The following is a 22,088-nucleotide window of genomic DNA, read 5'->3' on the forward strand; positions in this document are numbered from 1 at the left end:
GACCCCAAATTACTCCCGAAGGCTGAGCCATCGATGTGTGAATGAGTGTTTAGATTAGATCCTGATGAGCAGGTTGGCACCTCGTATGGCAGCCTCTGGTATCAGTGTATGAATACGTGTGTGAATGGGTAAATGCTGACATATAGTGTAAAGTGCTTTAGTGGTCGGAAGACTAGAAAGGCGCTATATAACATCAAGTCCATTTAGCATCATGTTAGGCAGACTGGACACTACAGTGACTCACTATCGCCTCTCGAGGAACAAGTGGTATTACAAGATAGGATGAGCCGGGGCTAGCTGCTTAGCATGCTCATTTCACTGCTGTCAATTCCCTGCCCATAAAGAAAGAATGCATTCTTCCGATCAAGTGACGATAAACCATAATGTCTGGCTTGGCAGACCTGTTTTTTTTCTCTCACCTGGATTACACATCACTTTGTGAAGAATGACTACAGTTAAGTTTTCTTTTATTTGTTTAAACTGATCTGAATGCATGAATAGGAGATTTCAATAAAGGGTATCCATGGAGAGAAAGTAATAACAGTTTCCCAGGCCGCCCACACTGAACCCCCAGCAGATCTGCAGCAGTATATACCAGCCCGCTCATGTAGCGATATGGTAAACAATATTCCCACATGCTTAACGCCAAGCTGCATTCCTCTAAAGAAATAGATCTCTGCATGTGGAGAAATGATTTGATACTTGCTGTGAGAATTGCTCCACTGCACTGGTGACCGTTTGTGCCGGAGTTGCTGTGCGACTGGGTTGTTTTTAGATACTGCTTCGCCAGTTGTGGGACTTGACCCCCATCTCTGTTTGTTTACATTTGGCCAACAGATGTTCAACTAAGAAGACCCAGTTTTCTGAGCCACTACCCTGCATCTTCTCTGGGGAGAAAGATCTGTACCCCCGCAAATAAACCATAGGCCATCTGATGACGCACTGTGTGGGCAACATCAGCTGTGGTGTACATACAGTATCAGCCGTGGATTCTTAACACATTTAACAAAACGTGTAAGCATTATCTAGATTGTGAGAAGTGCTTCGCTGTGTGAAACTGCAAACAGGCTATTCTTGCCCCAGAAACTGAATGTGACTGAATTTAGCTCCCGGCATCTGTCACTTTTTTTTTACTGATGTGAGTGATTATCTGAGGATATGCGTAGCTCTTTGGAAAAGCCGTCCTGTTTATTAAAAACTTTTTATAGAAAAAAGATGCCCGCACCACTATCCTGAAGCATTCCCCATCAGTCAGCGTCAGCATGAATTACCATTCTCGTTTCCTAGGCCCACTTAGTCAATGAGCATTTCACTGCAGTTTCAAACACCTTTTTATAGAAATCCTCTTGGTTTAAAGCTGTACAGCTGCCAGCACAGGTCAACCTCATACGTCTAGGATTGATGAGTCCTATCATATTGAACTGACTTCATGTCTAATGAGGAGGCTCCATGGGTATGTCCAGTGTTAGTTAACCATGTTTCCACCAGCAAAGCAGCCCCAGGATCCCTCCGCAGCATCCCAGCTCTCTTATCTATGGCTCGCACAGTCCACACTGCTTCTCAAAGCCATTTGTCAAACCTCTGCCCACATTAAATTATCATGACCCGAGAGAGATATCTACCTCTAGGAAGAGACTCTGAGCCCCGGCCAGACAGATAGGTTGCACAGTGTCGGAGACGGAGAACTGCATGAAAAATTGACTGCACAAAAATGTAGGTTTGTTCAGCCTGTGCTCTATGATTGTGTGGCTTTATTATGAAAGTCTGCCAGAAGGAGAAAAAGTTCCCTGCGGCTGTTACATGTCACAGTTCACTCCTAGCATCGTAAATCATCTTGTATGTTTTAACAACAGTCACACACGCAAGCCCGACACACCTTGAGACTCCTGCGACTGCTCTCAAAGGTAATAAAAGGATAAACTGAAAGGACAGCAGATGGTGTTTTGCCACAGAAGCTCCATGAAAGGTCTTTAATGTGACTCAGAGTCGAATCATTCAGGTTAAATAAGAGTTAGGGGCCTCTGGCGTGCAGCGCAGCTTTCACATTATTCTGTTCTTTTCTATTAATTAATTATGACAGCTCCCTAATGAGCTGGTCAGAATTAAAACCCAAATTTCTCTTGTAAAAAGAGGTTGATGTTGAGACAGAGGGCAGCTATTTTGAGATTAAAGACATACAGATCAGATACTTTACAGAAAATTATCCATTAGTGGGCTGAATTCTTAAAATATTGATAAAGTCTGTATTCCTAATACCATATATTGAAATGACTGAATTCTTTACCAGTGAGTTGCTATGATTCTGACAGAAACAGAGCTGTCAATATCATTGCTAGGCAGTAATCATATGTGTGTGTATCTTTGTGTGTGCACTGCACTCTTAATAAGGAATTCAAGTAAACAGGGAGCCTGATGTTTGAGCTAGATGCTAGAAATGCTCTAATTTGTCCTCCTAGAAACACTGTTTCCCTGCCATGTTGCTCTCTCTACGTAACAAAACACAGAGTACAAAGAAAAACAGACAGACAAGAAAATGAGACACAGAGGGAACCTGTGTTTAAAAAGAAATGCCGTAGCAAAACATTTTCTTAAAGGGACATTTGAATTTCCTTCTAAGCATCTGTTACACGTTTCAGAACAACAGCAAGAGTCTGCACTGAAATATGCTTATCAGAGTAGAACAAATCATATTTTGTAAACAAAAATGTAACAAATCCTACTGTGAGGGTATCCTTTTTGGAGGTTTTTAGTTTTTCAAAATTTCTGACTTGGTGCTCTAAAAGAACTTCAATCAATATTGACACATTTCTTTGTGTATTTTTTACTGGAAATTGCTAATTTCACCTATGATACATATTGAATACTATACATCCGATGGGTTTTGTGTTGAAGGCAGTTGTCTCATTTCCAAAGTATTTAATCAGCTATCACAATACATCAGACCGGCAATACGTCATCCAAAGTAGGCTTGCATGACCACGCCCCCTTTTGGGGGAAAACAATCCCGTCTCCCTCGTAGACTTTTAACAGCGTAAAGAGAAGAAGTTGAAGCATGTCTCCAAACTTCTACTTTAAACAAACCGGTAATAGTAATAACGCCATGGCGAAGAGTGGCTGTGTAGTAGGTTGCACCAACAATAAATCCAAAAACGCTGGTCTCCGATTTGTTCTCCTGGCGTGTCCTAACAAAGATTTAATTGAGGGGCTTTATGGCTCCACGCTACAACCTTGAGAAGGTAATTCTAGTTTCAATTAAAGTCTTGTGGTGGAGTTTGTCTTAACTGTATCTGGATTGAGGGTCTAAGTTTGGAGTGTGTCCCATGTCCTATGCCGTCTGATAAAATGTGTAGTTTTGGGCTCTCTAAATAAAATGAACTTGACCATAATAACTTTAAAATATAGCTACATCATCAGATTGTCTAATGAACTGCTCTACAATCCCAACAGCCTTTTCCAGCTACCTGTCTGTTATGTATAAATTATTATTTGCACATTGCCAACGCTCCCATGGAGATATTTCCATGAAGACACCAGCTGTGGTTACCCAGGTGATTTGTGACGTAAATCTTAGTTCACGGTTTTGCTGATTCTTGCAGCTTTACAGTAGACACGTGTGCCAAAGTGCAGGTTGGTGGTCGTCATGTGACAGACAGTGACTCACCATGCGGTGGATGTGTTGTAGGGCAGGAGTGTGGGGCTGTGGCTCTCCCCTCTGAGGCTGTGTCTGGGCTGGTAGTGGCTGGGGACCATGGGCTGGGCTTGAGCCTGGGCTTCGCTCTCCTCTGGCATGGACCTGTGCCACTGACTCCGAGCCTTCTTCAGCCAGCGTCCTCCCAGACCCCATTTCTCCAGGTAGACCCGGCACAGCTCGTAGTTTATGGCTGAGTAGTAGAGAAAGTCCAGCGCCAGCAGCACCATGACGAAGAAGCCGTAGATCCACACGCCGACCAGGGCTGTATAATTACTGCGGGAGAGACAGACTGGGAGTATTAGCACAGTGTAATCTGGGAAAGATGATGATAAATACTCTCACATGCTCAGAGCTGCCATCCGGACACCCTTCAGCTGGGTCCTTTAATCCCAATAGCTACCAGAGAGCTGCCAGGTGGGAATGTTTGCTGTTCATGTGGCAAGACCAGGACATTCATCAAATCCTCCTTTGGTAAAAATCAGTTAAATAAACAAATAAATAAATAATTAAGAAATCCTCCATCTGTTCCATTTGCTGCTTTTTAAAATACTTCTTCTTAACTTGGACAAGGAATTTCATTAGCACAACACACATTTTAATCCATCCATCATATTGGCTCCTCTGTTGTGGTGCCTCTGAAAATCTGTACTCTTACTTTTCACCTCTCATAAATTTCCGTCATGTATTACATGATCCAGCTGGATTTATGTGGCACATTTGAACTTTTGTTTAGCCCACCCACATCCATAAATTACAGCAAGGTAAATGCGTCGAAATAGCTCCCTGAGAAATTTGAAAAGCAGCATTTTGCCAAAACAGGGATACTAAATATCTTTTGGTGTGATGTCTTTGCTTCTATGGCGCCGAGGACATTTAGTTGGGGAATATCACACAAATTGATAGTGATATTAATAGTCTTATTAGGATGCTTCTATTGTACAGAATGAAAAAGTATTACTCTGATGGAGATTTATTTGGAGGGAAACCTATCTTCTATGTCATTTCAGCACACTTTGCAATTTGTATGACTGCATTGATTCAAGCCTTCACAAAAGAAAGTGATGTCAAAGTGCTGCTAGTTCAGTTAATCAAGTGAATCCACTTCTGTCTGAAAACGCTGTGGCCTTGGGGTATTTATCTGAATAAATGGCTTTAAAAAAGAACATCTGGTAGGTGAATGCCACTACTGCACTTAAATCTAAACGTATCCTTAACCGCATTTGCCTTTCTTCACCTCTGGGTCTGAGACATTTACCAATAATTTAGCTAGTATGTCTAACTCAGGTAATTTGAGGGGGCAACAGGCTACATTTGAGTCAACCTGGAGGTAAGCAAACAAGAATATGTGCACAGTCCTCGGAGGGATCGATCGTGACCACACAACTAAAACAAATGTAATCCAATATTTAACACAGCTTCCTCAGAGAAGGAAAACAGATGCAATTGATTATCTGTCACAGGTTTCTAGCTGTTCCTGTTGCTTTTCTAAAATTGTATTCTCCACTTTGAATCTATTCAGATTCAGCTAGTCTGTAACTACATGGAGAGCTATATGCTACAAATCACTGACTCGTGAAGCCCTCAGAGGACAGATGCCTTTAGTTTTACCTTGAACTGCAGTAAATCCTAAACTATAATACCATTTTCTCCATGCAATGTGAGTAGAGAGCAGAATTATGGCCAGTTTAACTCGCTTGGCCAGTGGTAAATATCATACCGGCAGTCCTATTGCCCAGTGAGCCAGGATGAAAGAGTGGCCCAATAGGCCATCTGACACTGTAATGAAATATCATGACCTGCTGCAGGGCAGTCTGGACCACCCGAGACAGAGGCATGCTGGGAGGGCATTAGTACAGAGAGCTGAGAGCTCCAACAGAACAAGAGGCTCATTTTTCTGTGTCCTTCACTCAGCTTTAATCTGTTTATCCTGCAACAAATGAGTGTGTCGTTAGGTGTATGTGTTCTCTGTGAAAATATACTGTCATATCTCGGCATGTGTAGTAGAGGTGGGATATGTATCACAATTATCTATTTTTTTTACGATTTTGAAATTTTTTAACGCCAGAATTGATATATTTGCTTCATTTGTGTCTATGTGTAGAAGGAAGTTACCGCTTTTATTGCTGTAGTCTGAGTAACGTGACGTCATATCCGTTCCGTATCCATCACTCAAAACAAACAGTAGCCAGCCAGCCGTAGCGAGCAGAAACCGGCAGATACGACGGAGCAGAAAACGGCAGAGGATCTGCGTGGATACGATCTGCGCCCTCCCATTTTAAATCCAGCGTGGTAAACACTACACATCCAGTAAAGGATGGAAACACTTTGGGTTTCACACATTGCAGGAAAAGCAGAGCTAGACATCACGGCTAAAGCTGCATGCTAACTCTGTCACGGACAGGAAACGTTACCGTTTTGCATTAACGCGTGGTCAAGCCGGCCGTCACTCTCATCTCCGTGGTCAAATAGGCCAACGCTATGACTGAAGAGCACCCATATACTTACATTTATGTTAAATGCATTCAAACGGCCCGACGGAGCTGACCATGGATGTACAAAGAGAACGGAGCTGACGGGAAAGCTAGAGACCACCTTGGAGAAGTTAGAGGAAGTATACACACGTGACTACATCCGGTTTTCAAAATAAGGTGTTAACAAACGGAACTGCATATAAAAAATACATATATGGAAATAAGATTGATGGATTACATGTCCCTTATAAATTAAATAGAAAATAGTACTTTTAGAATAGAATTTTTTTTTAAAAATAATGCCTGACAATGACCGATATATTTGACTTCAGCAAATGAAAATCAAAACATTTTACTGTATTAATTTAGATATTTTTCAAAGTAAAAGTCCCTAGAAGTGTATGATTCAACTTTTACCCATGGTCTAGTGTTAAAATAACGTAACATAAATCTCAATAAATCGTAACATCGCATCGCAATACTTAAAATACGCAATACATATCGAATCTGCACCCAAATATCACTATCGTGATGGTATCGATAGGTGTATTGTCCCAGCCCTAATGTGTAGTGTAGTGTTAGTACTATAATTCGTGCATCTGAACTTCTGTATGATAGGATACCATAGTGATACTTGATATTATAGCCAGCACTTAACACCTGCCTTTGTGAGTTATCGTGTGGAGGCGTCCCACTCACAACAACAACAACCGCTTCCAGCATCTGCTCTTCTCTATGCTGGTTCTGATAGTGGAGCGGCTAACATCCATTTTTCAGTCAAATCGTGCAAATAGTGATACAAGCACCAAATTTGGCATGATGATTCCCGAGGGGTCACTTAGCAAATATAAACGATCGGCCACTTGAAAATCCAAGACGGCGGCCATTTTTCAAGATGGCCGCCAAATTGACCTGCCGTTAATGGTTTCTCTCATAGAAATTCATCTACTTGGTCAATTTGAGTGATCTTGGTGTCAAATTATGTGTTTTCTAGCATGCTGGATCTTATTTTGATAGTTTTAACAATTTTTAACTTCAATATGGCGGCCATTTTTCAAGATGGCTGTCAAATTTACTCGCGGAGAATGTTTTTCTTAAAGAAATGCATGTACTTGGTCAACTTGAATGATTGTGATGTAGAATTATATGTTTTCTGGTATGCTATCTAATCTAATAAGTTTTACAGCTTTAACATCCTCCAATAAGTGTTTTTCTACTTTTTGGCTGTCCGGTGAGTCTTTGCTTTGTGGTGTTTGCATGGCTCAATTGGCTTGTAGGTCTACTGTTGTAGATATCAATAGCTGCTGTTGCCATAGGTGTAGGGGCTTAGTGGTAGAGGTAGCACCTTTGTTTCAGAAGTCAGACTCATTCTCCAGGATGGACTACTGGCACTGGTTCACACTACTTGCCCAACTCTCACCTGTGGCTCCATGAAGTTGCTAGTGCACGGCAATGACCACACCCCGGGACACCATGTTGGCTCACGGGCTGAACTAGGTGAGGGTAGCACACAGAGAGTCTCTCTGTGATGGAGTATGTCTAGCTCCAAATTTCAAAGTGCATAGAGTCAACGAACCAGCCATCTTTATCCATGAGGTTCCCACACCAACATATCTATCAGTTGCCTCTTTCTGGTCTTGGCAAACACAGACAGGCCAACATACATAGCAAAAGGTGTCTTCCTGTCCTTGGAGTGCCTGTGGACCTGCGATCCTTCCCTGTATTTGGCAAAACAGCTCTACTGTAACAGTTGCAAGGTCAGATTTTGATGCGCCATTCTGCAGTTGTTACTTGATATCAGCCCCATGTTCAATCATACATACAAACTGAAGCAGGGATGGTGTGACGGTATCTTCAAGGTACCCATCATGAGACGTGCTGTTGAATTCTGATTTATGCAGGTGGACTGCTTCTCCATATTTGCTTCCTTCTTCTGGGCCAGGTCTTCTTTCTTCTGCAGCTGTTGGGCATTCAGATAGGCTCGTTCTCGTTTGTACAGAGCAGCCAAGCAAGCAGGATGACATCTCCAGCACTCAGATTGGGAAGGAGCTTTCCATCACTGAAGGATTTTGCACATTCATTTGGTCTTTCATTCAGTTTCATGGTCATTGCTTATCTTAAGTTGCCCCCTTCTTCCTCGCACAGAAAGCATTTGGGGGATAGAGTATCTCTGACCCTCTGTGGTATTTTGTAACAGCTGCTCTCATCTGTAACAGTTGAAGGGGTTGATCTCTTTTCAGCTCTTTGTAACTTGGTGTTATTTTTCATCAAGGTTTCCTCTATCCCACTACCGTCGTCTAGTCTTGCTGGGTCACGCTTGACTGGTAGCTGACTGACTGCATGGAATCTGGGAATTTTCCTCGCCAAGAGGCTGTACCCATCACCTAGTCTTTTGTTGGGATTTATATGTGGAGAAGTAAGGCCCTCATTCTTGTCCATTTGACAAAGGCAACACTTGGCCCAGTCAGTGTGCCAACATTTTTCAGTTGATTTTTGGTTTAAAGCCATTGTAATGTTTAGGGTCGAAGGTTTATCCTTTTACCACCCTGTATCACGGGCACTTTCTTGTATGGGATACAGCTAGGCTCATGCATTATTTTACGCAATCTGTACACTATCTGGATAACTGAAACCCCATTATCCTTGGCTCGGCTCTCCCCGGCTTGCACATCCTGTCGATTCAGGTGTGGCTGCTTAAAACTGATCAGGGATTGGTAGTAAGCAGCATTTGGGACACTAAGTATAATGCTGAATCCTACTTAGCTGATGTTAAACCCCATTCTGAGTTACACAGCAGCGATTGTCACCAGTGTGCCCTGGTAATGCCCAACAATCACTCCTTTACAGTTCTCTGCTGTTGTGACAATTCTGGCAGTTGGGTTGGAACCTTATGGATAAAGATGGCTGGTTCGTTGACTCTATGCACTTTGACATTTGGAGCTAGACATACTCCATCACAGAGAGACTCTCTGTGTGCTACCCTCACCTAGTTCAGCCCGTGAGCCAACATGGTGTCCCGGGGTGTGGTCATTGCCGTGCACTAGCAACTTCATGGAGCCACAGGTGAGAGTTGGGCAAGTAGTGTGAACCAGTGCCAGTAGTCCATCCTGGAGAATGAGTCTGACTTCTGAAACAAAGGTGCTACCTCTACCACTAAGCCCCTACACCTATGGCAACAGCAGCTATTGATATCTACAACAGTAGGCCTACAAGCCAATTGAGCCATGCAAACACCACAAAGCAAAGACTCACCGGACAGCCAAAAAGTAGAAAAAAACTTATTGGAGGATGTTAAAGCTGTAAAACTTATTAGATTAGATAGCATACCAGAAAACATATAATTCTACATTACAATCATTCAAGTTGACCAAGTACATGCATTTCTTTAAGAAAAACATTCTCCGCGAGTAAATTTGACAGCCATCTTGAAAAATGGCCGCCATATTGAAGTTAAAAATTGTTAAAACTATCAAAATAAGATCCAGCATGCTAGAAAACACATAATTTGACACCAAGATCACTCAAATTGACCAAGTAGATGAATTTCTATGAGAGAAACCATTAACGGCAGGTCAATTTGGCGGCCATCTTGAAAAATGGCCGCCGTCTTGGATTTTCAAGTGGCCGATCGTTTATATTTGCTAAGTGACCCCTCGGGAATCATCATGCCAAATTTGGTGCTTGTATCGCTATTTGCATGATTTTTCCACTATCCGCTCCACTATGAATGCCTCTGTAGGTGTGGATCAATGTCAACAAACCCTCTGAGTAAGAGGCAAACGGTGTCAATAAGTGCGATACTGTCGAGGGAGCGAAGCGTTTGTGAGCGAGCAGACTATAACCAGCTGTTTTCATCTGATCTGAGGAAATGTCATCTCTGGAACTGTTTGTTCCACCATAGCTGTTCCCATAAACCCCGACTCAACTTTCAGCACAACCTATTTTTTCCCCTAATTACCTCCACCAAGCCGTGGAGGTTATGCTTTGGTCCCGTTTGTTTGTGTTTTGCAGGATAACTCAAAAAGTACTGAACAGATTTCAATATAATTCAGTGGGAAGTTCCATCATGGCCCAAAGAAGAAGGGGATTAGTTTTTGATGTGGATAGCTTATTTCTGCATTGCTTTACAGCTGAAGCGCCTAGTCAACTGACAGGAAAATAATTGGTAACTACTTGTATACTTGACCACTTTGATAATTGATTAATTCTTTTTCAAACAAACATTGTGAAAAAATGCCGAACATTCTCTACCCCTCGGGCCTGTGCTTGCTAGGCCCGTTTCATATTTCATCCATGGATTTAATTATTCTCCAACATCAACATTACTGACTGTCCATCATCTTGTGTTTGATCCAGATGCAGACTGAAAATTTCTAAACGTTTTCAAAATAACAAATTTAGAGGAGCAGTCTTGCCAAAGTATGCACTTTGAGAGATTTCTAGGTCACGATGAAATGACAGAGGAGTGCAACAGCATGAGCTAAGGCTGTCACTTTTTCAAAAAGTCAATTTCGAACAAATTCAAACTAAGTAATTAATCAACTTAATTTGCGTCAAATTTCACACTGTTCACTCATTGACACTAGGCCTCTCTCTCTCTCTCTCTCTCTCTCTCTCTCTCTCTCTCTCTCTCTCTCTCAAAGACCGTGGCCTACATGAAACTATCACGACATGAGATATGAATTGCCCCCTTCCTTCTCTCAGTCCAACAGCTAACTAGCTAGCTAGCTAGCACATCTACTTGCATCAAAACAGGAAGGAAGTGGTAAAGTAGTAAAGTCAGATTCTTGCTTGATTTGATTGGCTGCCTGGGCCAAGTGTGACATTGCCGTGGCGCCAGAGAGGAGCGTTTCTAGCGACGCATTTCTAGCGACGCGTTTCTGGCGACGCGTTTCTGGCGACGCGTTTCTGGCGACGCGTTTCTAGCGACGCGTTTCGGTGTGATCAGCACCTTATGTAAACAAACACGCATGTAAACACAACGGGCAATATCAAGGTCAGGAAAACTGATCAAGGTCATGTCCATGTATCGTACAATAAGTCAATAACGTAAAAAATATTGAAGTCATGTCCATATATCGTATGATAAGTCGATGACAAAAACGTATGGAGGTCATGTCCATATATTATACGATAAGTTGATAACGTAAAAATTATTGAGATCATGCCCATCATGCCCATATGTCGTACGATAAGTCAATAACGTAAAAACAAATATATATATATAGATGTTTTTTACACTATTGCTGAAGAACAGTGTTGATGACATTTTAACATCTCTATTTTATTATATTTCCCTCAAATTCAATACTTTTTCAAAATAAAACAAATGTCAAAATAAACCAGAAAACTAAATAGGACTAATGACACAGAACTGGTGCTGGTGCAGATGCAGGTGTGTAAAGAGGTCAAATAGGGTCAAAGGGAAGTGTGGTTTTTATTTTTATTTTTTACTTACTTGTGTGCATAACCGTCTGAGGTGGTGGTGAGGTTGATCTGCATGACCATCTGGAACTCGGTTTCGTTGCAGCAGTATTTGAAGGCGGTGTTGTTGTGGTGGCAGCAGAACATGTAGGTCTTGTTGTCTGAGAGGCGAGGGCAGTGAAAGCCGAAGTGGTAACCCCCCTTGTGGTCCGAGTAGGGTTCACACACTCGGTAATGAGCTGAGAGGGCTGCAGTTTTGTGGAAGACAAAGATTCGGATGTAAAATTAACTCAGAAATGTCAGACAGCAGGTATTTTAGTACAGCGGGAGACAAAAACACAAGTGAAATGTGACCTTTGAGGCAGAGTTTGTGTTTGTCTTCTTACTCTGAAAAATGACAGCCCCCTTTTTAAAAGTATTGACGGCAAACGGCTCTCAAGGAAACACGCTTCCAACTGAAGGAGCCAAACTACAAAACAAAGTGCTGAATGCCTTTTTGTTTTCTTTGGAAGCCTCAGAAAATACTGGAGATGCATGTCATAATAATGGTGTAGGATGAGGAACAGAAAACAAACACAGTGTACCATTAAAAGCAATCTGAAAACATCACAAAAAAAAACACTGAGAACATCTAATCTATCAGCTCATTGAGCAAATATACAAGTGTCAGTGCTTCTGGATGAAAACACCAAATATGCTCCTCAGACCGGTTACAGAATTTATGTCAGAATAGTATTTTTTTCCCTCCACATTACATGAACAAATGAATGAAACACCAGTCTCTTTACCTGTTCATCAAAGACCCTAAAAGATACTCCTACTTCTTTTTTGGCTGCTGGAGTGATACGAGACGACAGAGTCTGAGTTTATTACGGAGTAACGCGGTACAAATAGTACTCATTTGCATTCATCTGTAGCTGTGCACTCAAGTCCCTGAAGCTTTAGAAGAAGATAAATCTGTGCATCCTAGCTGCCACAAAGGGAAATAAAAACAATATTGTTTTTGTTATAGAATCTGGCAAGCAATAAACTTTCTCTTGAAAATGAAATCAGAGGAATCCACTTCAGTGGCAGCTGAGACTCCATTTGATAATAATGAATTACCAATCTGTCAGAGAAATGAACCGGTTATGATTAGTGTCAGTTTACGGGGCTGATGATAGTTAATGCACATCACGATGGACACAAGCTCAGTGCCTTCACTGCTATTCAGTATCAGTCTTTTAGCATCCTTTTCACTTTCTATTACTAGTAATAAGACCAAGAATGAAGGCTCCAGTTTGCCTGGAGAGAGACCCTGTAAACGGCATAGTAATGATATAGAAACTGTTCAAAATATGTGTTATTATTTCATTTTATTTACTCTTTATTTAACCAGGAAAGCCTCAATAAAATTATGATTAGTTCTCTCAAGTGTTCTGTCCAAGATGGGCAACAATAACAGTGAGTTACAGAGAAACAACATAAGACAGATAACACAAAACAAGCCTCAATTCAGAATCAAGGCCATTACACACCAGGGGTGTGACAAATAAACGACACGAAAATACAAAATATAGAATATTTATCATTAAAACTATTCATACCGGCAGCGATGCAAATTTGCGACAGTTGCAACAATTTTTCAACAAAGAATTTGAATAGATTTGCGCAGGCAGAGGACCAACTACCTGGATCCTATTGACCCAGAGCAGCGTCTGGCAGTCTGTCTGAGGTAAATTGTTATATACCCTAAACTACTGTAAGCTATTTCTTTGAGTTTCCTTTTAGCGAAATGCTCTGTGTGAATTTGCCTCTGGTAAACAGTACGCAGTGTTTAAATCTAGGGCTTTTATTGTGAAAGGTAAGAATGGGAGGAGTGGATCTGGTCTGCGATGCCTTTGTCAAGGTTGAAATGAATAATAAAGTTTTACCGTCTTGGTTCGGACTACAGAGCCTCCATGTTGTTGTACACTACAGTATATGTATTGAATATATCCGTACCACACAACGTGATTGGTTGAATGCCCTTTATTTACGGTGTGAAAGCTCAGAAAAATCTACTAAAATGATGCCGCTTTTTCGCTGCGTAATATTCGCTTTCTGTGTGGACATGACAAAAACAACAGTTCGAAAAAATATATCAACGTGCGCCCCCGGTGTGTAAAGGCCTTTAGACAGAAATGTGATTATTTAGGTTGTTTCATCCTAGAATAAACTTAAATAACACCTTTTTAAAACAACCCAACAGTCGTCATAACCCATAAATATTAATAAGATCTAAAACAAGAACTTAATGAGGCTTACACATTAAGATCCTAAAATACTTCTAAATATTGGCAGCCAGAATTATGACCAATATGTGCACTGAAGGAGACATTTTACAGTTGTAAAATCAACTTGTCTGCTCTCTATGATGGACTATGTAATTGTGACACTGTTTCTAAATTACCATAAATAAATCTTTGGCATTTCTTTACGACAAGAAATGTGATTTGATTTCTCGTGTGCCAAAAGCTAAAATCTGACAATGATATCAGCCATGTATCATCTATGTGGCTCTATTTATGTTGCTGATTCTACAATAAATGAACCTCTTTGATTTCTCTTTGCTTGATCATTCTCCGTCTAAGCGTAAATTCAATTATGTAATTTCATGTGAAGTGCATCCAGATTAGTTTTATTGTAAGTGATTTGTCTTTATCTTGCATGTTTCCTTTAATCAGCGAAGCCTAAAAATCTGGCAGTAAAAGTGTTGTCGCTGTGATTTAGTTTAAGGCCCACTTATGCTGCGGGGTGATAGATGTCTCTCAGTAATCTCAGGCAGGGACAGATCAGCATTTGAAAGGAGAGAGCTCTTTCAGGTTATAATGAGCTCGGTGTGGCCAACCGTCTTCCCCTCGACAACCCCAAGCAGAACAAGGGGTGAAATGAAGCGGTGCCGGATTAGAAGTGAAGGGCGGGTGGTTTATATAGTGACAGTAAACTCTTCATTTGACCTTTGCATTGGCTGTACAATGGTCCTGCTGTCAACTCATGTTATTTATATCCCATAAGTCCTTGCATGTAAAGGAGGGGTCGGCAGTTTGTAGGTCCATGAACTAGCAATAAGGAAACAGACGCCCTCAACATCGGAAGTGGACCATAAAGTCCTCTAACGATGTAAGACATAAAGGTTTGGAAAGAGGAAAGTTCAGGGGAAGTCTCTGGCTTCTCAAATGAACAACAGCTGGTTCTGGAGTTGTAAACACACCCACCTGTTTAATTTCATTAACACCTCTTGAAATTTAGGATACAGTTAACAGCTTGGCTCTTACTTTACAGTATATTTACAATCTGCGGTCTGAAAACTGCCACGGCTCTCTCTTTCTCTCTCCCACTCCCCAACAACAAACAACATCTGAACATCAGTCGATGCTCACACATCGTGTTTATTTATTTATGAAAACACTCAGACAGTTTGTCCTCTTTCTTCTGAAACATACTACATACATCAGCCATAGAACAACTACAATTTCGGCAATCAATCAATCATTTATCAAGCCAGACATTCGCTGGTGCTATAGCTTTTCATGTGTGAGTATTTGCAGGGTTCCACACTAACCTTTTACATTGGGTGCACTGATGCGCTTAACTTTTTCATTTAGGTACACCACCACATAATTTAGGTGCAAAATGTTTCCAAAAATGTTTCACCGTGACTTTCGGCGCCACAATAATACATTTTAAATGTTTTGTCAGTTCCCATAGGCCTACACTAGGGATGTCACGATACCAGAAATTTAGTAGTCGATACCAATACCAGTGAAATTCCACGATCCTCGATACCAGTTCGATTACACTCTAAAAATACTTAAAACGAAATTAAAACAACAAATCCCATGTACTTCAACATCCGCTCCTTTTATTACCTTTTGCATCCTGGTTTTAGTTAGGACGTTCATAATTCCCTCTCCATTATCTATTTTATATTGCTGTGAAAACATCTCCTTTAAACAACTGGATTTATTCAAGTTTCTCACCAAAAACTACATTTTACAAGATTACATTTGAACGCATCATGATAACATTAGAATTTACCATCGCCCAATACTCCTTTTTACTGAGTAGAGTTTGAACGCATCATAATGTTAATAAATGGCACCTCCTAGCTAGTTAACGAGCTCTCGTTCTGCCGATTTCAACACAGATTTGTTGTTCACAATGTAGCATTATCAGGTAAACAATATGGTGAGTCGCTTGGACGTGTCGATAGTGGGTTTACTGTCAGGTATCCACATGTTTACATATTAAATTAGTAGCTATAAGAGTAGCGTAATGTAATTTTTTATTTATATATTACTAATTACTTAAAAAAGCCCTGAGATGCCACGCCCCAAGTTATTTAGCGGATCTATTATTGCCCTACATCCCTTCCCGCACTCTGAGATCCTCGGATATGTCATTCCTTGTGGTTCCAAGGTCCAGATTAATACACAACAGTGGTAGAGCCTTTGCAGTCAGGGCCCCTATAGACTATGGAATGACCTGCCTGAGGAGATCAGGGCTGCAAACTCTGTCGCGTCTTTTAAATCACTTTTTTTTAGAATTGCTTTTCTCTGATTTTATTAATGTTTTATGACATTTTAGTTGTTTTAGTCTGTTTAGTTTTTGGCTTTTAGTACCTTTTGTTATCCCTGTTTTAAATGTGTTCTGTTTTTATTGTAAAGCACTTTGTAACTGTGTTTTGAAAGGTGCCATATAAATAAAGATTGTTATTATTATTATTATTATTATTATGTGTGCGTTGTGACTGAGTGACAAAGAGAGAGAGAAGCGTGCAGCTACAAATCAGCTGTTTGGCGATCATCGGAGAAGAGAACAAATTAGCGTTGAAGCTGTCTTGTGTTATTAAATGTACAGTGTGACACACATGTATGCACACTTTTTGCCCCTCCCCACTTGTGAAATGAATCCGGCGCCTCTGATCAGGATTAGACATTTTACCAGGGACTGGGGAGACAGACAGGTGGTGGAGCAGTACTCTGCCGATGATGTCGGTCCTGGCCGGGGACGGGTGTAACAGACACCGCAGCATTTATCTTGACAAAAACCGATCAACAGTTCTCTTCATTTTGAATTACCGGTATGTTTTGAGGTGGAGGGCGCGGTTTGACACACACACACACACACACACACACACACACACACACACAGACAGACCTACTAAATGTCAGGCGCACTGGTGCAGCAATGAAATGTTTTTGGTCGCACTTCTACTACTACTTAAAGCTACTTCTTAAAGTTAGAGGTTAGTTGCACATTCACTTTAATGTACTACTGTACAGTTGATTCTGGTTTATAATCTACCGTGTTCATTGCAGTGGCTTTTAAGTGTCATTAAAATCATTCACACTCACTGCTGATTCCAACCTGCTCCGCGCTCCCGTTACTGCGGCTGTTGTGCTGATTCCTTCCTCCATCCACCCTCCTCTTGCCCTATTTTGTCATTTTAAAACTTGAGTTGGCATCTTTTCCCTCGTGCATAATGTATATTCCATATCTCAGAGAAATGTGTTGGCTGGTTTCTTCTCTTTGTATGTTTTGGGGTTATAATGTGCTCTCTTCACAGTTTTACGCTGCATGGCCTCGTTTAGAGAGCACCCCGAGGTTCAGAGCTTTTTTTGCCAAGTGCACTTTGGCAAGTAATATTTCAAAGTCCCTTGATGTTAAGTGTCTCTGACTTAACTTCTCGCCATCAGATGTCAGCATTAATTTCCTTCTATCCATAAAACTGTGTCTTTTGGGGTTGTTTCCTGTATTTAGTTCATGGCAATAGTGGCTCACTCAGTAAAGGACTGAGATACACATTTTGGAGCAACCGAAGTTTGTAGAAACTGCTCTGAGCATGACTATATAATACGAGAACACCCTGTAACTCTTCCACGAGTGTCTGGAGGCTCCTGTAATGAAAAAAATATGAACTTTCGAGGGCCAGACTGGCAGACTAGATAAGCACACACTAAACTTTACAGACCTGCAGTGGACAGCAGGAGGAAGATGACCGTCAGGACATTGAAGGACTGCCGGCTGGTGATAGTCATCTTCTCGTCCTCATGTGGGAAGAAGGGAGGGAGCAGGATAGAGGGAGGGGGGCTGCTCTGCTTTAGCTGGGCGTGGGCATCCTCTTGCTTGTTGACAGCTCCTCTCACATGGCTGCTGCTGGGAGTCAGGGCTCCTGATGGGAACAAGACAAGCAGAGAGAGGAAAGATTAAGAGATTTGATTTGGATTTCTGGAAGTTCCACCCTACTGGGTGGACAGCTTGTCTGGCAGTGAGCTCCCATGATGCCTTCGGAAATCCGTCCTTAGGTTTACATAATAGGACGGCTTGGGCATCAATTTTAATTGAAATTGGCACTCTGGGTGAAATCCCTACAGTGACAACAGTTTGTCTGCTTATGACAAGAGAAATGTTAGCACTTGATGCTGTCATTTCAGCAGTCTGGGACACATCTTATCCATGTATTATAGGACATTATAGTGGCAAAAAGGAGGAATTATTAGCCATTGAGCTGAAACGGTTGGTCGATTAATCAATTTAATGGACTGACCTAACTATTTGATAAAAGATTCATTGCCTATGTTGTTTTTCAAACCATTGATGATAAAAATAATAGTTTAAATTACGGGTCCGTACTTTACTAGTATGTATTTTGGCATTAATTACAGGGAAACAGCAGGTCAGCTGAAACCTGCCTTCAAGCAAGCATACAAATCAACATATGGAGAATTATGTTTCTAATAATAAATAAATTATTAAATAATATGTTCTTTTTGGCTGGACTCCATTTGATTTGCACCATCAATCACACATATGATGTTTTTCAATTTAAAAGATAATTTTGCTCGTCAAGAAAGTCTCAGTTTGTTGTCTGTTGAAGTATCAGACTGTGAAAATACGTCATTAGAAAGACGACACACCCAAAAGTCACGTAAATGACGTCTCTCTCGCTGAAGCTACGATGCCTGTGTGTTTCCTACTGGGATGTATTCACACCAGCAACGGGTCTCGCTCGTTCTTTCGCTTCCCAGCTGATAAAAAGACCAGGAGTCGCTGGATAAATCACATCAGGTCAGATAACTTTTCATTTGTGTGTGGTCATAGCTAAGTTAGCTAGCTAGCTAGCTTCGGTGGCGTATGTTGTGCGAGACGAAAGATGTAGTTCACTGAGCAGTTAAAAAAAATGTATCTCTGTTTGTTGACCGCTGTTCATATTTTTTTCTGAAATCAGGTCCCATGGGGTCCACCAAAAGGGGAGGGACTTTGGCTCTCTATTGGCTGTTTCTCTTTCAAAATGCAAATGAGCCCGTCCAGCGTGACGCATCCGGCTCACGAAACTTGGACCAAGCTCTCTTAAAATGTTTTCAGAAGTAGATTTTGGTGGATTGAATAACAGAGAGTTTACGAGCAGGCCACCATGTTGTTTCCTGTTTAAAACAGCAAGCAGAAAACCAGGGACCAATCACATGCATTCAACGATCGCCACTTGAACGAACAGTTGAGTGGAGCAGCGCGTCTCCTAGTGTCCTCGCTGGACCTGGTGGACATGTACCGCTGGATTTAACATTATAGACCACTGACACTGACTGGACCAATAAAATAAAGCACTACGGTTAGTTGCAGCACTAATTTCGTCTTTTGACTACGCTTCCCTGTAAGAACACTTTATGCTTACTGATGCATTATATCAGCCCTCCAAAACATTAAAGACAGAACTTTTTATCCCGCTGAGAACTGAGATTAAAAAACAAAAAAACATCTAATTGCCAGTAGATAATTGATTACATAACTGTGCTTGGCAGTAAAGTAAAATGCTACAAGTGCACTAAAATGATTGTGTTCTTAGAAAAAGTGTTGTTTTTAACAAATATTGAATGAATTAAACAGAACTTGCTCCTTCAGCAGAACTGCTGAAGAGCAGCTTGCTTGTAAATGATGTATTATGGGAGTTCGTGAACTCTTCTTCTTCTATCACTGTCCCATTCAAAGCTGTGTCATAGCCATCCGTCCGCTGATGCTAAGTGAGATTAATGGGGTGGTGGCACATTTTGCTTAGCCATGCTTGTTCCAGTTCTTTGGCAAATTTATTCCTTTTAATAGTACCTGAGGAAACCGCACATAAACGGTCCCTGTCCATGAATTAGTTAACGGTTGATGTTTATGGTGATTTATTACAAACTCTGTCAGTGGACCATTTGCATTTAGCAGTACAAAGTTAATGTACTGCTAAAGAAACACCTTGGTCGAATGTGACTTTGAAGCTCTTATCAGTGGCAGCCACATGGGACAGTGAGAAGAGCTGAAAACATGACTGCTAATGGATGGTTTGTCTAAATTTAAAGGTGGCTGAAATACAAGTCACCAAGGCTAACGATCTGCACAAGTTATATACCAAGTAGTATGTTAAAATGGTTTGGACATTTTTTTTATTTGTTCCATCAAAACCATAAAATCTACACCTCATATTTATAACATGAATTAATTTTCACCTCAAGTACCAGAATGTGCCTTTCAAAATGACCTCAAGACTGCCGAGGGATTTAGCTGCAAGATTGTGCAAAGAAAGTTAAACATCCTCTGTGTCGAAGCTGCATGGAAAGTGTAACAGAAACTCAAGTCCTGAATTATTGAGAAGCTGACAGCAGCTGACAGCAGAATAGAAACCACATATAAGAAGCGAAAAACAATAAGTGTAGAAGAGCATCAATGTTCTCCGTTTGCTTGTGATGAAAAATAATATAATGGTGGATCACATCCAGTTTAATGTTGCATCGACAATGTCTACTGTTGTTTTGAGGCATCACTTTGTTTCAAGTGAACTCACAGTCTTTCATCTTTGAAAGTAAAGCTGCAATGATTAGTTGATTAATCGATTGGTAAAAAACAAAAACATTTTAAAGCAAAAATACCAAACATTTGATGAGTCCACGTTCTCATATGTGAGAGGTCACGATTTGTTTTTGGTCTTACAGGTTTGGACTGTTGGTCAGACGACACAAGATATTTAATAACGTCATTTTGTGCCCGATATTGTGATTAAATCGATATTGAAAACAATCATTGGTTGCATCTCTATTTGAAAGTACACCGCCTTTATTGCTGCCAATACAGAGTTGATTGGTGAGATTGAAGTAGGCTGTGAAGAATGTGGAGAAAGAAGAAGAAGCACTTGACAATTTTCACAGCTTTCACGCCTGGCTAATCAATGCAGAAAGCCTGCATGGCTGACGGCTTGTCACTTTCAGAAGGTTGGAAAATTTGGGTGATGCAGACCTCCAAATTAGTAGTCTTCACAGGTCCAAGATTTAGGACGCACTCATGAGAAGCCTACCTCCACCCAACGTGTCTTTTAAAAAAAAAAACATGATCTGAAAGGGGCACACCGACTGATCGGAGTAGGCCCGAGAATAATGACCTTAGGATGCACCACCAGTTAACAGCCTTGAAAAGATTTTGAATCATCAAATGATCAAATCTGATCTGAAATCTGCGTCCTCTTGGATCCATTTGGGTATTGCACATATTGAAACACAGACCCGAGACCTGCAGCAATACAGTGGAATCCTATCTGACCCTATTAGACTGAACCTAATTTGGATCCTGTTCTTAGGAACTTAAACCCTTTTCCCACCAAAACTACCATGCCATTTTTTTAAACACGGGAAAACCCGTTAAAAATAGGCGATAGACTCCTTTCCTATTGCCAGTATGCCAGCGATGTTGCACTGGTCTTTCTGGGGGTTTTTTTCTGCCGTGTCATGTTCAACGTCAAGGACGCCCTGGCCGGCACTGGAAGCAGGGTTATACATAGTGTTGCACGGTATACCGATACTATAAAAGGTATCGCGATACCTCGCTGTTAAAAACGGTACAATACCCCGTTTTATTCATACTGGTACTTTAAGAATAACAGTGTTTTAATACAAGCCATGAGTTGCGTCGATGTGCTACAGCGAGGCCGAGTGTGTGGGCAGCGCTCTGCTTTAGAGGACGGAGAGGATAAACTGTAGTGATAACCAGAAGGACGTAGTCAACAGGTGAAGTTGAAAAGCAGATTAAAACAGGGCACACTGTCCCCGCTCTGAGTTGGTTTCTGTATCTGCAGAACTCCCTTCCAATAAACAAGGAAATAACAGCCAACTCAGTTATCGATCATAGATTCACCCTCTTTTCTGAATCTGTCCAAGCGTCTCCTGTAATTCGGCAAACACATTATCCACCAAAGAGGACGTGTTAAAGTATTATTTTACCGTGTGAATCTGTAATGTGAAATGGACGGAGAGGAAAAGCAGTCTGGTGAGAGTGACTCTTCTCTCACTTCACACCACTTCGACACAACACAGCGCTTTCTACAGTTACTGTGGTGTCTTCCTGATTTTATCAGCTTTTCACTCATCAACTTCTCACAGAAATTCATCTGAATTTATTATCGTTTTGTGGGTTTTTGTTTTGGTAGCCTCTCGTCTTCTTCTATGCTGCAG

General features: G+C 41.2%; 1 protein-coding gene and 1 long non-coding RNA gene across 4 annotated transcripts in view; one reads left to right on the forward strand and one right to left on the reverse strand.

Annotated features, from left to right (window-relative positions):
* LOC141767026 (uncharacterized) overlaps positions 1-22,088 on the forward strand; it is a 136,029-nt gene that overhangs the window by 17,672 nt on the left and 96,269 nt on the right. The gene's annotated exons all lie outside the window — the stretch shown is intronic.
* The window catches only part of shisal1b (shisa like 1b), a 53,462-nt gene that overhangs the window by 11,181 nt on the left and 20,193 nt on the right, over positions 1-22,088 (reverse strand). For 2 of the 3 annotated variants that reach the window (XM_074634283.1, XM_074634282.1), the window contains exons 2-4: positions 17,582-17,782; positions 11,621-11,834; positions 3,658-3,964 (exon numbers count right to left, since the gene is read on the reverse strand). In XM_074634283.1, the coding sequence (XP_074490384.1) occupies positions 3,658-3,964; positions 11,621-11,834; positions 17,582-17,648 (588 nt within the window). In that variant the 5' untranslated portion in view covers positions 17,649-17,782. Of the gene's footprint in view, positions 1-3,657; positions 3,965-11,620; positions 11,835-17,581; positions 17,783-22,088 lie in introns of those variants that run through there. The other variant, XM_074634284.1, reaches the window with a different exon arrangement.

Source organism: Sebastes fasciatus, chromosome 4, assembly GCF_043250625.1.
Source record: "Sebastes fasciatus isolate fSebFas1 chromosome 4, fSebFas1.pri, whole genome shotgun sequence".
NCBI lineage: Eukaryota > Metazoa > Chordata > Actinopteri > Perciformes > Sebastidae > Sebastes > Sebastes fasciatus.